This window comes from Helianthus annuus, chromosome 7 (assembly GCF_002127325.2).
Source record: "Helianthus annuus cultivar XRQ/B chromosome 7, HanXRQr2.0-SUNRISE, whole genome shotgun sequence".
Lineage (NCBI taxonomy): Eukaryota > Viridiplantae > Streptophyta > Magnoliopsida > Asterales > Asteraceae > Helianthus > Helianthus annuus.
Window position 1 is genome coordinate 103,923,360 of NC_035439.2, and position 19,140 is coordinate 103,942,499.

The 19,140-nt window shown below is 34.2% G+C and overlaps 1 protein-coding gene across 1 annotated transcript; it reads left to right on the forward strand.

Annotated features, from left to right (window-relative positions):
* The first annotated feature begins 13,914 nt into the window (after positions 1-13,914).
* Positions 13,915-18,174, forward strand: LOC110916604 (calcium-transporting ATPase 2, plasma membrane-type). Its single transcript, XM_022161311.2, has 7 exons — positions 13,915-14,311; positions 14,388-14,442; positions 14,533-16,469; positions 16,746-16,904; positions 17,008-17,179; positions 17,267-17,565; positions 17,676-18,174. Exons 1-7 carry the CDS (start codon positions 14,117-14,119, stop codon positions 17,940-17,942), a joined length of 3,084 nt encoding a protein of 1,027 aa, XP_022017003.1. The 5' UTR covers positions 13,915-14,116; the 3' UTR covers positions 17,943-18,174.
* The last annotated feature ends 966 nt before the right edge of the window (positions 18,175-19,140 follow it).

The following is a 19,140-nucleotide window of genomic DNA, read 5'->3' on the forward strand; positions in this document are numbered from 1 at the left end:
GGCATGCCACATCCGGCATATATTGAAACCAAATTGTATTTAACATCAAATTAAATACGCTGATTTAAATAAAAAACCGCCAAACTGGTTCGTCTTCTCCGACTGTTGAGTTGATGACCGGAAACTCGACCCTTCATGTCTGAAACCGACGTCCTACTTCTTTATAAAACGACCAAGCCTCAAACATAATCGTTTCCTTCACTCTCGATCCCCGAAGCAAACCGAAACCGACTCGCATTTTCGTTCACACCTTCGCCGGAAGAACTACACAACCACCACTGCCGCCGGAGTCGCCGCTGACCACCGCAGTTCGTGCCGAAGAAGAAAGCTCTTGCCGGAATTTCGCCGGAGAAGAAGCTCGGTTCCGGTAACTGTCTCCGATAACTTTGCCTTTCGTTCCTTTCGTTCTTGTCTTTGTTCTATTTTGATTAGTTCATGTACTGTAATGTTTGGGGATTATTATTAAAATTATTATATTTATTATTATTATTATTATTATTATTATTATTATTATGTATTAATGATACTATATATATTATTATTAGTAAGGTTTTGTTTTTAAAATATAAACCAGTTATGTTTAAATCAGTAATAATTCTAGTAAAACTTATATATATATATATATATATATATATATATCCAGTTTATCAATATTGTTATTATATTATTCTATTAATATTATTATATATAAAACCGATATATTATTATCATATATTATTAAATAATACAAATATCAGAATTATTATTTCAGAAATATTATTTTTATTATTTATTCCAGGAGTATTAATATAATCAATCAGATTATTTTTTATTATACTAACCAGAATTATTTTTATATATATCTTTATATTATTTCAAAAGTAATAATAATCAGATTTATTTAATGATATTGAACAAATATATTACTATAATATTAATAAAATAATTCAGAATAATTATTAATTATATCAATCAGATTTATTTATATAAAAATCAGAATTTTTACTATTATTAATATTATTAATCAGATTTATAAATATTTGTAAATCAGAATTTTTATAACAGAAATTATTATTTCCTGTTTCTTTTAATAATCTGAATTTTTATAACAAAATAATCAGATTTATTTTTAGATTTTCAGAATTATTATATAAAATCAGAATTATTAATAACAGAATTATTGTTTAAACAATCCGAATTATTATTCATTTATTCAGATTTATTATTTTATTAAATCAGAATTTATATTTTAAAATCAGAATTATTATTTTATAATAATCAGAATTATCATTTTATATATATATATATATATATATATATATATATATAATAATCAGAATTATTGTTTTATATATATAATAATCGGAAATTATTAAATAATCCAGAATTTTAGTAATAATATTTATAATACTTTGGTAAAATCAGAAATATTATTTTAATAGTATATAAAAATCAGTATTTATTTTTACTCACTTATTTATAAATAAATTGACATGTATTTCATTAAATACAAAATATAAAAATGAGACATATGATTGTTATTTTAGAAATGTTAATATTATTTTTATAAATGCCTTGTTATTTAAATAATCTCTAAATTCCCAATATTTAACAATCCTCGAAATTAATAGGGTGAATCTCTTGTGCACATTCTCTTGGGCAATCTCTTGTTCTTAATCTTTCCAAGAAAAAACGCAACGCAACCTAAGGTGAGTATACATGACCCATTTTCTATTTTATCACATTTTGGGTGTTGTATGCATTTCTATATCAAACACACTATGTTAAGCATTTTTGCACCCTCAATCCACATTTCATGTGAATCTATTTGACTCATGTTAATCATGTTATGCTACTGTTAAACATTTATGACTGTGTGTTCATTAACTTTGCAAGCCTCCCCTAACAATGGCAGCGCTGTAGGTTGAGAAACGCCCCTCCCATAATATTATGGGTATTGTTAGGTTTATTCTATGTTACTCATTTACCACCCTTCTAGGGTTAGGCTATGTTAATTGCGTTAAACTTTGGTTTGAACACATAGATTTCATCGTTACGAGTATAACTGTTAATATGAACTCATGTAGTCACATGGATTTGAGCATGTTAAACTATTTCAATCATATTATACTATTATCAAACTTGTATACTCGCCAACATGTTTTGTTGACTTTATTTTAAATGCATACTGCAGGGTGAGGAAGTCAAGATTTGAAGAAATGAATAGGATGGCCTAGAAACCCACTTTTGGAATAAACTATGTTTAATGTTTGTTATTTCCTTTTATGACAATGTATGAAACTTTGCAATTTTAATAAATGAAATTTAATTATATTGTCACATGTAGTGTTATGATGTTTTGAGCAATTTGTTCGTCTCATCCCGATGTTTCCGCCATCGGTTGGGGTGTGACACAACATGTTTAAGTTATACCTCTGAGTGACCTTTTAGCAAACCCGAAGCTTTGTAAAGGTAAATTATGCTCACTAGAATAAGTGATTAAATTTCATAAAGTTTCGTAATCGTATGAGAAAGTTATGATCAAATTCGTGTACAAGGGGTTAAAGCGTTAACGTTGAAAGTTAGGACTTTTCGGGTAACAACAAAGTTAACCGGGGACTTAACAAAATGGGTATATGCCTTGAAGCCCCTAAACATCAATTTGGAGGGCTCAAAGTGCAAGAAAATGATGTCTAATCAAAGTTTGAAGAGCCAAGGACCATAACACAAAAATCAAAAGTTGAAGATATTGTCAGATGAGGCCTCGCGCCACGCGAAGCCCCAAGGGGGGGTCTTCGCGCCACGCGAGGGTCCTTCTGATCCGAATTTTTTTTGTTTCTTGCCTGCCTTTTGCATTCTACTCGACTTTAACCGATTTTCCACATATTGCTTGACCCCTAAACCACCCCTAAACATCTAGGGACACTTGTTAGTGAGTTGTGGTAAGTGGTAGACTTAGATGTCAACATTTTGTGGTGAATTGATCACTATATAAAGCCCCTAAGTTGCAACATTTCAATCACACCTTCATCTGCACTTTGGATCATTTATGGAGCTCAAGTCTTCTCTCAAGTGATCACTAATTAAGCTTAGGACTTCAGTAAGTTTGCTAATCCTTTCTTAGTTAAGTTTTAGCTTAGTTTTAGCTTAAAAGTCAAACCGTCGTAAGTAACGGTTGACTTAATGATTAATCACTATTGGTCCAGTGATTTATCGAATCGAAGGTGGTTATAAGTTGGTAATCATGTGGGCTTTAAACCCTTAAAAGGGCACCCTCTGATTCCCATTCTAACTAGGTCAAATGTCGGGTCAAAGTTGTTTATAAAAACTCAACAGAATGCTAATGTGCGACTTTATGAATAATCAGTAATGTAGATGGCGTGTAAAGTGTTTTAACACTCATATAACATGATAACAAGTATATTAACTAGTCTAAGCTTGTTTGATCCGACCATTTACTATTTTGACCCGGTTCAGAACCGAAAGTCGCAAAGCTTTGACTTTTGCTTTGACTTCAGTTCTGACCCGTTATGGTATGATTTAGATATGCCTTAGGACTCTCTTAGGACCAGGTTACATGATGGTACAACCCTCTGTGACCGGTTCGTTGTTTGTCCGAGTCTTTTACACATTTCCGTTAAACACCTAAAAGTTGACCATAACGCCCTTCTCACATTAAAACGAGAATTTTGGACATGTGAAAGGACAATAACCTTAGTTACTGATTTCTAAGCATGTCCCTAAAATTTCACGTCAATCCGAGGTCTAGAATAGGAGTTATGCTAAATAGCGCAATTACGGAAACTTTAGTAATTAATCGGCGCAATTAGCATAAAGCCTATCTAAACCCAAATTTCGACACCAAACCTTTTACACACTGATGTAAAATAATATTTTGGGATTTTTAAAGATTTTTAATTATTTTTAACCTGCACATAACCTGCGGTTATGGCATCGATTCGGTAAATACCGAATATACCCTTTTCGGACATAACTTGAGTTCTACATGGTATTTTGACCCGATTCCAGTTGCTACTGATTTTAAATAATAAATAAAGTATTTTGGACTTTATAAACTGTTCGGAAAACTCAGATTTTCCTGTAGAACTCGGAAATCTCTTTTATAATCTTTAAAAAGACCGAAATACCCCTTCAGGGCGTATTTTGGATTTAAACTCATTACGGGCATTATGGAAGGTATCCTACTGATACCACAACCTCTTTAGAGTATATTAACTTAGGAAGCTTGTGTAGGACTCTTACGGTTACCCGTTACGCCTTTTGCGCGCACGGTTTGGTTTATGTAACTAGCTTACATAAACTAGCCGAAACGGGTCAAACCTTATCGTTTTTACTTCAAAATCCAGAGTGTGGTTATTATACCCATATAAAACAAGTCTTCAAACTTGTTGGGTCCAAACCACATTCCATTCCCGGTTTTCGCCTTTCACGCGATTAAACCGTATTTATCCTTTGAAACTGACCGGTCTAAGCTAAGGCTAAATTAAAGACCCATTAGGAATCTAATAGGTTAATAAAACCTTCATTCCAGATTGAGAGCCCCAGTAGAAGTACTTGCGCTTGCTGATTAGAATATACGGCTGAGTATAAATTGCTTTTGCTAGCTCAGGTAAATACTTTTAACTTATTTTCCGTTATACGGGCTTGGGTTACAGTATTATAATAATACCGCTTGGTCGGGTATTGAATGTTTATTCGGATTGTGATTAAATTACTGAGGTAACCCGCTTTAATCTGTATTGTTTGAAATAAAAGCCTTTAGGGGTTAATGACCATGTCCCGGATATCCCTGACATCATTGTATTATAAAATGGCCACGCCTTATGCACGAGGTGTAGGCATACCCCTGACAGTGCATAAGGGAAACGGTATCACTCTCTTGTGGGCCTATACTTGTGGCGTGTCTGTTAATCTTGACTCGATTTCTACATCGGGCCCTGAACGTACAACGAACATGTAAATCTGTATACAAGATTATAAAGATAATTGTCCCAAGTTATAAAAGATAAGTCGTGCCTTGTGCATTCAAAGCAATTTTATTAAACATTTTTAAATGAGTCGGTTAAATGTATTTAGCAGTGTAAACTGACGTATTTTCCAAAAAGGTTAAGTGACAGGTACTGAACGTAATTGGCTGGAAGCTCAGGGCGTTAGCAAGGAATCTTGCAAGTTCTAGATGCCTAAAGTCTGTTGAACAGTTTTCTTTTATTTTGACCCGCCTGTGGATCCTTTACTTTCCGTTGTAATACTTTGACATTACTTTATATTCGGAATGTAATATATTTATCTTTTGCTTCCGCTGTGCATTTATACATTGTGTTGTTTGACTATGATGACATCAATTATGTCACGATACTCCCCACCAGGCCCACCGGTGATACGTGGAAATTCGGGGTGTGACATGAAGTGTGGTGGTGGGGTTTTATAAATAAAAATGAAGAAGATGCCCGGATAGTCCCTATGGTTTGGCCTTTTAAGGAAAGGGTATTTTAGTCATTTCACACCCTCTTAACAGAGAAAACAAACTGAAGTTAGACCCAGGGACTATCCGGGAACAAAAAATGAAAACTTGGGGACTATTCAAGTAATTTTAGAAAGTTGGGGACTATAGGTGAAAAAAGGCGAAACCACAGGGACTATCCGGACGTTTTTCTCTTACTAAATATTTATACACCGGTTTCCATCCGAGTTATGTATAAAAAGGTAGTGTGGTCGGCTTAGTACGGATAAGTGTTAAAATTACCAATTTGGTTCTTCCCATCCTAAATAAGTGATGCCTCTCTAAACTTACATACATGTAAGTTACGTTTAAAAATTGATTCGTTGACCTGTTTGACCCGTTAACAATTTTGACACCAATTTAAGGTTCTTTATTTTTAAACATTCCCATTACCGTCTAAAAACTTAAAATACTGCGAGAGTTATGGTACAAATCATATTTATCCTAAAAACCGTAAGAACAGATCCTAACACTCAAAAAAGTTAAACTAGCACATCCTAAAACAACACATACATAAAAGTAGCATTTTGACATTTTTTAATTATAAGAACAAATCTCAGTCCAACCCAAAAAAACCAAAACCCGACCCAAACCTATGTATATAGGTCCATGCTTAGGAGTTGGTTCGATGGTTCCTACTTTAGCAGATTTTTGTTTTCGGTCTTTTGGATCGAAGAAGACCTTAGGTGACCTATACTCTTAACACGTGTTGGAAACTTGTTATTGTAAGATAGTACGATCAAATTAGAGGAGTGAAATTTTGGTTCCTACTCTAGCAGATTTTTGTTTTCGGTCTTTTGGATTGAAGACGACATTAGGTGGCCCAAAAAATATGTTGGAAACATGTTATGGTAAGATAATATGATCGAAATTAGAGGAGTGAATTTCTGACATGACACAAAAGCACGTAATGGACCTAACATAACGTTTATGGATTTGGATCAGTTTTAGCCTTCGGGTGTGAACTCATAACCACATTTAGTTAAACGGATCGTGTTCGTGTCAACATAAAACATAATTGCTTCAAAAAATATGTAAATATAAATAAAGTGTCAATATGAAAAAAAAATCTTCGGGTAAAAGAAGCAATCTTCATGTAAATCTAGAAATAAATGTGGTATGTTTGGGATTATATATGTGACACGCTTTCATGTACGTGTTGTGTCCGAATTCATGTAATTTTATTGTGTTAGTTTTAACCGGCCCATGCCAAGAGATTTAAGCCAAAGTTTGAATTCATGTAATGTTATTGTGTTAGTTTTAACCGGCCCATGCCAAGAGATTTAAGCCAAAAACTATTTATGATTACTAGTAGGGTGCCCGCGCGATGCGGCGGAGGCGACACTTTGGATTGCGGCACTCGTTTCTGATAGTTTTTTATTCGTATAATATTTATGGTAAAATTATTGAGGTGGATATATGTCATTAGTGTTACACATATGTAAAGTTTGTTTTTTTTATAAAAAGTAATAATCAAAACACAAAAAAATATTGGTTTTTATAAAAATTAATAATCAAAAGACAAAAAATAAAATATAAGTTGTTATAATTGTAAAGTATGTTTATTTTATTGGTTAAATTATAAAAGATAAGTTCATAACTTTTTTTAAATGTTTACATAGTACTCATCCAATAAACTTTAAGTTTAAAATTTTCGTTTTTATAAAAAGAAAAAATAGTATTTGACTCGTAAATATTTACATAGTACTCATCCAATAAACTTTAAGTTTAAAATTTTCGTTTTTATAAAAATAAAAAATAGTATTTGACTCGTAAGTACGTTTTAGAGCTTTAACTTAAATTGTTAAATTTCGTTTTTTAACAGATATAAAGAAATTATATTTTTATAAAATTTCAAGAACCGTTTTTATAAAAAAATAGAATGTTAAGAGTTTATATCTTTATTTACTTTATATCATACTAAGTTCAGATTTTTAGTTCCTAACTAATCTTATCTATATAAGTCTACTTTTAACTTATAACCCCTAAAAATATGCAACACAATCTACTATGTATCTAGTCAAGTTAGTAAAGAATTCTTTTGAAACTAACTAATATTATCTACAACAATATAGTTGAACTCATAATTCCTAAAAATTTGCAACACAATTTAGTATTTATTTAGTAAAGATTGTAAATTTCTGAAGTATTTTATTTATATTACTTGTTACAAAAAAATAGTTTATAAAAGAATTATTTTTTTATAAAAACAAAATGTTTTGTTTATAAATAAAGTAAAAAAATTGTTTTACACATGTAAAGTTTCGTTTTTTTAAAGATGATAATCAAATGACAAAAAATAAAAGATAAGTTGTTATAATTGTAAAGTAAGTTTATTTTGTTGGTTAAATGTTAAAGTTTATAAATTTATTCTTTAAAGTTCATAACTTTTTTTTAAATATCCACATGGTACTCATCCAATAAACTTTAAGTTTAAAATTTTTGGTTTTAAAAAAATAAAAAATAGTAGATAACTCGTAAGTACGTTTTACACCTTTACCTTTAATTGTTAAATTTCGTTTTTATATATATAAAAATATATTTTAAAAACAGTTTTTTTTTTAAAAAATAGGATGTTAAGAGTCTATATCTTTATTAACTTTATATCATAGTAAGTTCATTTTTTTAGCTTTAAAGTTTATTACTTTATTATTTTTTAGTTAAGAAATTCAAATTATTAGATTAATATCCAAGAATAATTGCAATATTTTATAATTTCAGCTTGGCTATATCTAACTGCAATATCTATTTATTGCAACTTTAGGATTTATATAAGTTTAGTTGACTTGTAAATTTGGGATACTAACTTTATTTTGAATAACTGTATTATATTAACACCAAAAATAAAGTTTAAATATAAAATAAACGTTAGTCATACGTCTAGATCAAACATAACAGCTGAAAATGAAAAAAAAAAACATAAAACACTTGATAGATTTCATATTAGACTGTATGAAATCTATTCCGCTTCTGAATTGGCACTCGAGGTATTTTTAATCGGGTTTTCTGGTTTGTGCTTGAATCGGTAGTAACTTTTAATTCCTCTTCTTTGTCATTGTTCCCAGAATCGTTTAAATTAATAACATCACTCCATTTTCATTCAGAGAGTCTCTTGGATCTCTTTCTTTGAGTCTCAAACTTTCGATCCTTAGAAAGGACAAAAATTGAATACAAAAGTTAAAAAAAAAAGATTAAATAAACCTTAAAATTACCTCCTCATAAATTCACGTTAAAGATTAGCCTTGTATGGACTAAACATTGTACCATAAGAAATAATATCAACACTTTTATCACCATCATCCTGCAATAAAACACACATATAATAACATAACGAACATGTTAATATGAAAGATATGCACAAAAATAATACTTAAAAACCAGCAAAATCAATACCTTAGAAGCTTGTTCGATAAATGGGTTGTTTAAATTGGCATGTTCATCATGGAACTGAATCTGAAAAATCAAACAAGTTAACATTCATATAAAAGCAAATAAAAGAAAACAATTATTCACTGCTGCAATATAACATAACTGACCTTAGAATTTTGAATCTCGCATGCTTGGTTTTTCGCAACAATTGAATTCAGAACTGGATCCGTTTTTTTAACTTTGTTTAGCAATAGATATAGTGGTGTCCTGCTATGTATTTATAGTAGTAACTATAGAAGTACATTAGGGTTTAATTTTAGATTTGACAATCCTTTATTTAGGAAGTTAGTTGTAGTTACTTTTAAGTTTTTATAAGATATATCTAAGTACAAATATTAGGCAGTTTTAATAAAATAAAATGTGACACATAATATCTTCATTTTATGTTACGGTACTTTTAGTTCTTTTTGTTTTTGTTTTGCATAGATGGAGCTCATCTTTGTAGATTAGGCGCATTAGATCACAAGTATTAATTACTTGTACATTAAAGCATTATCGACTTGTACCTTTTAATCTGTGCGTCGATATTGAACAAGATAACTACCGAAACGTTGACAAAAATGTGTAGGTCGTCATGCGATCTTTGGATTTTTTTTTAACAGTATAGTTTACAAGATATGTCAAGAATACGTAAAAAAAATATAAGTTTGTTGTGGATGAGTTAATTGTAACTAATTATCTATAATTTTGTCAAAAACTTAGGGATTTAAGTGTAATAAGTTTAGGGGCTAAAAAATAAATAGTGTTTAAAAGACTAAACTACCCTTATTTTAGGGGTCTTTCTATAAATAAAGTGGAGAAAAAGTTCTTATTTTTTGGGTATCTTAAAATACCCCTCCCTCATGTATTATAATATAGTATAAATATTAGGGCTGTAAACGAACCGAACGTTCAGCAAACAGTTCGTGAACCGTTCGGCGGGAAGTTCGTTTATGTTCGTTCGTTTAATAAACGTACGAAAACGAACAAGAAAATTCGTTCGATTAGTTAAATGAACGAACATGAATAGAGGTCTCGTTCGTTCGATTGTGTTCGTGAACGTTCGTTAAGGTGTTCGTGAACATGTTCGTGAATATTCGTTGATTTGCGTTCGTTTATGTTCGTATGTTTGTGTTTTAATTGAAGATCTTTGTACTTTCTTATATTTTATTTATACATTTTATATTATTAAACTTTTATTTATTTTATTACCCTAACAATGAAACTAGGAAACCCACTTTCACTTTGTTTATGCATCATTTCCCTTTCATTTCTCATTATTTACATCGGCGAATACGATCGACCTTCGTTCCACAATAAGGGATTCATGTTTGAGTGCTACTCTCTGGGCCATCTATCTTTATCCTTCGTCGCGTTCGCCAAATTTATTTGTGTTCGTTTGTGTTCGTGAACCGTTCGCGAACACGCTCATTTCCATAATGAACGAACACGAACATAAAATCTCGTTCGGTAAGTGTTCATGAACCGTTCGTGAACACATTTATTTCCTTAACGAACGAACATGAACAAGGGCTTGTTCGTGTTCGTTCGGTTCGTTTACAGCCCTAATAAATATATAACATTTAAGGGTGTTTAAAAATATTTTTTTTTTCTTTTAGTGTGGATTTTACACTCATACCCCTTTAACGTTGATGAGTTTTTATTCTTTTAACCAATTTACATTTTGTACCCCTGACTTTAATAAATTTGTCATATATCCTCTAAACTTTAATTAAATTTAGTTCTACGTTTAAACTTCTTTATTTAACTGGGCAACTTGCTTATTTGGACACGTTAAAAATGACTTCTTTTTATTGCCGTTTCGATATCACTTTTTATACGTGGGTTTTCTTATCGTTTCGACTTAGTTATTCTTTTCTGCGATATTTTTTTACGTTTCTGTTTAAATTTTGCGAGTTAACACCCCGCAACGCACGTGTGTTGTTCAACGTTTTACATGTTTTTTTTTTGTTCGGTTTGACAATCCTCTCACAACGCATGAGTCCTAAAATAGTACTAAAGACGTAAGCCGGTAGGGAATTATCTCACCGGCTTTGGCCCATCAACTTTCAATAATGACACTTACACATTTTCAAGTTTCTAAAAACTTTGTAAAATGTTATTTAGACCCTTGAGTTTCTATAGTTTCAAGTTTACACAACACACTTTCATTCTTTAACTTAAAAAAAATACACTATTTTCTTACGTGCTTATTTTTATGTACGTGTTGGTATAAATTCAAGTTGGTTTAATTTTATGTTTTCATGCTTATTTTTATGTATGTTTTCAGTTGTTTCTTAAAAAAACACTATTTTCTTACGTGCTTATTTTTATATATCTGTCGCTATAATTTCAAGTTGGTTTATATTTTGACATAAATTTTTTTCGGAAACTAGTCGGGTCAAATATAATACTATGTTCTCAGTTTTGTTCGAAGTTGAATTAGGTAAAATATAATATTTTTTCATTTAATATTATAAATTCAGGTTAACTAGACGGCCGCAATGACGGGTATAATAATATGCTAGTTAGACTAGAATTAGCATCAAGGGAAAAGATCAAATAGGAAGATTAATTTCGCTAGGAAGGATAGGAAGCAATAAGAGGATGACATGTGGCAAAGATGAAAAACCATAAGGAGGGGCATTTTGGTCAAAACTTACCATCTTCAAAAAAAACCCAACATCTGCAATTCATTTCTCTTACCCGTATCCTCAAATCCACCATTTTCAAAACTATAAACTACCACATCACAACCAACACCACCACCACCTCCACCACCACCACCACCACTACGGCCTACGATCGCCACCATCTTGCCGGAAACTAGATCTGAAACCACCACCTTCAACCACCTGTTGGGTTTTTCAGATCTGACACCATCATTCCACCATCTACCACCACCGCTCCACCGCCACCAGTTTCCCCACGGTGTATCAGAGTTCTTTTTCCGTCCACCGTCGTTAATCAGAGTTCTTTTGTAAGTTATGTTATATTTTACTTTCATTGCGTTTTAGTTATCAAACCTCAATTGCGTTTTTCACCTCATTATGTTTTAGTTAGAGTTCTTTTCATTTTTGTTCTTCTGAATGTTAAAACAGAGACATGATCATGCTAAAATAGAAGCATGATCATGTTGGAACAAAGGTATGACCACGTTAAAACTCATTGCGTTTTAGAACCTGCAGTGCAAAGAACATGATGATGCTTGGATAGAGGCATGATCATGTTGGAACTAAGGCATACCCATGTTAAAACTACATTGCTTTTTAGAACCTATGTTAAAACTCCATTGCTTTTTAGAACCTGTAATGCAAAATATTGATTTTGGTTTCATTGTGTCTTACAACCTGGACTGTAAAGAACATGTAGAAACATGGTCATGTTGGAACAAAAGCATGACCATGTTAAAACATAAACATGGCCATGTTAAAACTTCATTGATATTGATTTTTAGTTTTATTGCGATTTACAAGCAAATAACATGATCATGCTAAAATAGAAGCATGGTCATGTTGGAACAAAAACATGACCATGTTAAAGCATAAACATGGCCATGCTAAAACTCCATTGCTTTTTAGAACCTACAGTGCAAAACATTGATTTTTGTTTTCATTGCGTTTTACAACCTGAGGTGCAAAGAACATGATCATGCCAAAACAGAAGCATGGTCATGTTGGAACAAAAGCATGACCATGTTAAAACATAAACATGGCCATGTTAAAACTTCATTGCTTTTTAGAACTACAGTGCAAAATATTGATTTTTGGTTTCATTGTGTTTTACAAGCAAAGAACATGATCATGCTAAAATAGAAGCATGGTCATGTTGGAACAAAAGCATGGCCATGTTAAAACATAAACATGGCCATGTTAAAACTCCATTTCTTTTTAGAGCCTACAGTGCAAAATATTGATTTTTGCTTTCATTGCGTATTACAACCTGGGGTGCAAAGAACATGATCATCCCAAAATAGAAGCATGGTCGTGTTGGAACAAAAGCATGACCATGTTAAAACATGAACATGGCCATGTTAAAACTTCATTGCTTTTTAGAATCTGTAGTGCAAAATCTTGATTTTGGGTTTCATTGCGTTTTAGAACTGCAGTGTAAAAGAACATGATCATGTTAAAAGGGAAGCATGATCATGTTGGAGCAAAGACATGACCATGTTAAAACATAAGCATGACTGTGTTAAAACATAAACATGACCATGTTAAAACCCATTGCGTTTTAGAACCTGGATGTTGGAACAAAGGCATGACCATGTTAAAACAAAGGCATGACCGTGTTAAACAAAGGCATGACCTTGTTAAAACAAAAACATGGCCATGTTAAAACAAAGGCATGGCCATGTTAAAAGAGAAACATGACTATGTGAAACACATTGCGTTTTAGGTACGTTTTCTTCAGAATTTGAGTGCAGAGAACATGGTCATGCTAAAACATAAACATGATCATGTTAGAATAGAGGCATGGCCATGTTAAAACATAATCACGACCATATGAAACCTGATTGCGTTTTAGAACCTGGGTTATAGTGTGTTGTTCTATCCACTGCGTTTTACGCATCTGGGTTTTTGATTTTTTTTTTTCAAAAGTATAGCAATAGTGTGCTCGTTTTAAAGATAAAAAAGCGCTCGTTTTTATGGTGCAATTTTTATAAAAAATATTGTCGTATGAAAAAGTTATTAACGTTTTAAAAATGGTGGGGGGGAATTGGAGGAGAGAGAAACTATTGTCTTGGATTGACTAGAATAGCCCTAAACAAACTCACGTGCCTCTTTTCTTTCCTTCAATTTCCCTGATTTAATCTTAGCCCTTGATTAACTAAATAGATGGTCAAGATCACTTCCTAGCCTTCCTAGCCAAATAAACTTTCTATTGTATCTCCTACCATATCGTCAAATAATAATAGTAATATGATACAAATTATACTCAAAGCATAACTTTGAAAAAAGATTATACTCAAAACATTAGCCTTGAAAAATGCATGTACATAACCCGGTCATTTCGTTTCCACCACAATCGGATCACTCTCTGCACTCTGTTTTTCCCATTTTCAACAATTTTCACGAGTTTCAATCAACAATCGAAGAAATTTCATCATCTCTTCGATTCTACACACCCGATTGCAATTTCCTCTCAATTTCTCAACATACGCCATGCTTGCTTGCCGAGCGTTGTTGACGGTTGGGTGAACAATTGATGGTGTGGAATTTGAAGATGGAGACGTATTTGAATGAGAATTTCGGGGAAGTGAAACCGAAGCATTCGTCTGGAGAAACGTTGAAGAGATGGAGGACTCTGTGTGGTGTTGTCAAGAACCCCAAGAGGCGCTTTCGTTTCACTGCTAACATCGCTAAGCGCGATGAGGCGGCTGCAATGCGACGTTCTAATCAGGTAGCTAATTACAACACAAACACAAACACCTGCTGCTTCTTGTTATGTACTCATATTATTTACCAATTGATTACAGGAGAAATTGAGAGTCGCGGTTTTGGTTTCCAAGGCTGCATTTCAGTTTCTACAAGGTAGGTTACTTGTTGTACTACTACTCATTTGAAGTATGGAGAATAATAATATTACACATAATGTTTATGTTCATATCAAATGGAGTGCAGGGGTGCAACCAGATGACTACACAGTCCCTGAAGAATTCAAAGCCGCTGGTTTCGACATCTGCGCTGAAGAAGTAGGTTCTATTGCCGAAGGACACGACCCCAAAAGGCTAAAACTCCATGGTGGAGCAGACGGTATTGCCAAAAAGCTCAAAACATCAACAACCGATGGACTATGTACCGATAACCACAACGAGCTGACCCCAAGGCAACAACTTTTCGGAATCAACAAGTTTACAGAAGCCGCGCAACGCAGCTTTTGGGTCTTCGTTTGGGAAGCCCTTCAAGATATGACCTTAATGGTTCTTGGTGCATGCGCGTTTGTGTCGTTGATTGTAGGAATCGCAACCGAAGGCTGGCCCAAGGGGGCTCACGACGGGCTTGGGATCGTCGCGAGTATCTTGTTAGTCGTGTTTGTGACAGCGACGAGTGATTATCGTCAATCGTTACAGTTTAAAGATTTGGATAAAGAGAAAAAAAAGATATCTATTCAAGTAACACGAAACGCGTATAGGCAAAAGTTGTCGATATACGAGTTACTAGTTGGTGATATTGTTCATCTTGCTATAGGAGATCAAGTCCCGGCAGATGGGCTTTTTCTTTCGGGTTTTGCAGTCTCTATTGATGAATCGAGTTTGACGGGTGAAAGTGAGCCGGTTATGGTTAGTTCCGAGAACCCTTATTTGTTGTCCGGGACCAAGGTCCAAGACGGTTCATGCAAAATGTTGGTTACGGCGGTTGGCATGCGAACGCAATGGGGGAAACTAATGGCGACTCTTAGCGAAGGAGGAGACGACGAGACCCCGTTACAAGTTAAGTTAAACGGCGTCGCCACAGTTATTGGGAAAATCGGTCTTTTTTTCGCTATGGTGACATTTGCGGTTCTTGTGCAAAAGTTAGTAACTCGTAAGATAACCGAAGGAACTCACTGGCGTTGGTCGGGTGACGACGCTTTAGAACTATTGGAATATTTCGCTATTGCGGTCACTATCGTTGTGGTTGCGGTTCCAGAGGGGCTTCCGTTAGCGGTCACATTGAGTCTAGCATTCGCCATGAAGAAAATGATGAACGACAAAGCACTCGTCCGCCATTTAGCAGCGTGCGAGACTATGGGGTCCGCAACGACGATATGCAGTGATAAAACCGGGACACTAACCACCAACCGAATGACGGTAGTGGAAGCCTGCATTTGTACGAAAGTCATGGATATAACCAAACAAGTCGGTAATGAGATCCCAAACAATGCGTTAAAGCTTCTTCTACAGTCGATATTCACTAACACTGGGGGCGAAGTTGTAATCAACCAACACGGGACACGCGAGATACTAGGAACCCCGACAGAAGCGGCTATACTAGAATTCGGTTTGTCACTTGGTGGCGATTTCCAATCAGAGCGCCAAGTTTCCAACGTTCTCAGAGTTGAGCCGTTTAACTCTACAAAGAAACGGATGGGAGTCGTGTTGAAGCTTCCAGAAGGAACCGTACGAGCGCATTGTAAAGGTGCTTCGGAAATAATCTTGGCGGCTTGTGACAAGATGATTAATGTAACTGGTGAAGTTGTTAGTCTTGATGAGGCGTCACTTAACCATTTAAAGGGTGTAATCGACAAATTTGCTAGTAAAGCGCTTAGAACGCTATGTCTTGCTTATATAGACCTCGAAAAAGACGTTTCTGCTGACACGCCTATTCCAGCTAGTGGTTACACGTGTATTGGAATCGTGGGTATCAAAGATCCCGTGCGTCCAGGTGTCAAGGAGTCAGTGGCGCTTTGTCGCGCAGCTGGGATAACCGTACGTATGGTTACAGGAGATAACATAAATACCGCAAAGGCAATAGCTAAAGAATGTGGAATACTTACGGATGACGGTATTGCAATCGAAGGTCCAGATTTTCGCGAAAAGGATCTAGATGAATTGTACTGGCTAATTCCCAAGATTCAGGTACATAATCTTTCTTTTTTGAACTTGTTATATAGTAATAATAATTAATAACAATAATATAAAGAAGTTTACAAAATGAAAAAATAAAAAATCTATGTGAAATGACCATTTTACCCCTGAGCTAACTGAGTTTTTTTTAACTGATGTTAGTTTTTTGGATTGAAATGGTACGTTTTCGAGTATGTCAAGTAGGAAAATTGTACAGTTTTGAAATTTGGTCTGAAATGGACAAACCACATGGACGTAAATGGCGGTTAACTCTTTTGATTCATTTAGGTGATGGCCCGATCGTCTCCTCTCGATAAGCATACACTAGTGAAGCACTTGAGAACAACGTTTGGTGAAGTTGTGGCGGTTACCGGTGATGGAACGAATGATGCACCCGCACTTCATGAAGCCGATATCGGGCTTGCAATGGGCATTGCTGGGACCGAGGTCAGCATATAGCGAAATTGTTTTTAGTTTCCTACGAACGTTACAAATTACGGTTTTAAAGGATGTAAAACTTGTTCATATTATTGATTCTTACGCATTTCAGGTAGCCAAAGAGAGTGCGGATGTAATCATTCTAGACGATAATTTTTCGACAATTGTGACCGTTGCCAAATGGGGACGATCAGTCTACATCAACATTCAAAAGTTTGTACAGTTTCAGCTCACAGTTAATGTTGTTGCTTTGGTAGTCAACTTTACTTCAGCTTGTTTGACAGGTACAACTTCTTCTATTAATTACTTTTTTTTTTTTTTTTTGTGTGTGTGTGTGTGTGTGTCACTTTTTAACATTGATATTCCTTTAGGAAGTGCTCCGTTAACTGCGGTCCAGCTCTTGTGGGTGAACATGATAATGGATACGTTGGGAGCGCTGGCATTAGCGACCGAGCCTCCGAATGATGAACTAATGAAGAGACCACCAGTTGGAAGAACGGGAAGTTTTATTAGTAGTGCTATGTGGCGGAATATATTGGGACAGTCTTTGTACCAGTTTACAGTGATATGGTTACTTCAGTCGAAAGGAAAATCGTTTTTCGGTCTTCATGGAGATGATTCGGATTTGATCCTTAATACCCTTATTTTCAATGCCTTTGTCTTCTGTCAGGTATATATATATATATAACTTCTCACATATGTCGCTAACGTGAAGTTAGCATTGTTATTTGCAAACTATTATCATTCAAGAACTGATATTGGAGTTGCAATATTATGCAGCTTTTTAACGAGATTAACTCTAGAGAAATGGAGAAAGAAGATGTTGTAGATGGGATATGGGACAACAATGTGTTTGTGAGTGTTATCTCAGCAACATTTATATTCCAGGTGATAATAGTGGAGTACCTAGGCACCTTTGCGAATACATCACCGCTAACGATCATGCAATGGTTCTTTAGCATTGTTATCGGGTATTTAAGCATGCCCATTGCTGTCTACTTGAAGAGGATCCCTCTTTTGTTTTCGCAAAAAGATCTGATCCTTTAGCCTTTTAGAAGTTCGTTGAGTGTAGATTGTTTACAAGGTAGGGTAGGGGTTCGGTTCGGTTCGTGCCAAGTTAACTAAAGAGAATGCTCATGATGATGATGAATCTGTTATGTAAAAGAAGGTTGTGTTAGTTGTGTAGTTGAACATTTTACAACTTTTCGATAAGATATATAGAGTAGGGAGTACCATGTGAATTTTATCTTTTGGATGAAATGCTATGTAAAGTTCTTTATTAGCTTCTAAATCATATCTCTGTTAATCGCGAGCATGCGCCAAATTCAAGTCACGAGAAGTCGAGAAGATGCATGTGATGTGTGTTGGTGACTCGGTGACAGATTCTTGAGTTGTGAAAATCTTGTCGAGGCGCTGAATATTCGCTTTGGAAACTTGTTTGATGACCCAATGACACACCTCAAGCACCTCAAACATAATGCAACAGTCAAAGAATATCATGACTTGTTTAATACTACAATTAGTAAATTGCAAGTACCATAGGAATATGCACTTAATTGCTTTATTGCTACCAAAGTCCATTCAACAAGACAACAAGCAAGCATATTGTTTGGTCAAGTACAAAATATAAAGAGATCAAAATCTTATTCTAAACCATCTCTCCTACAGTTACCTGTTCACCATTCTGCGAAACGAGGAACAAGTAACAATCCCAAGTTAGAAACCGAAACCGCTAATACAGTGGTTAATAAACCGAAAGCGCTAAAGGGTTATGTTTTATTTTTGTAGTGAAAAGTATTTACCTGGTCACAAATGTAGAAGGAAAAACACAACACTTGTATCATATAGAAGTTAGAAGAAGACTGACCAAGAAGTTAATGGAGATCATGAAACAAAAATGGAAAATACTCAAATCTTAGTTAGTACACGCAAGGCCAGAGGGAAATGACTTTGTATCAGGCTATGGAACCGGTCCGTGTAATACTTATTCCCGCTTATACCGAATATCTTAAATATTCAAGCTATTAGATCCCATTTTTTTTTTCAAATAACTTACGAGTATGAGTTAATTAATAACCCAGACAAAGTGACATAACAAACTATTGCACACATATATTAAAGCCCAAAACAATAAGGTTTTAGACTCAAAAACTTTGTCACGCGTGATCATAATTTGTATTTTTTTTTTTTAAAGTTCCCCAGGAGGTGGTGGTTTAAGAGTGTTCGGTTCTTCGCGTGCTTGATC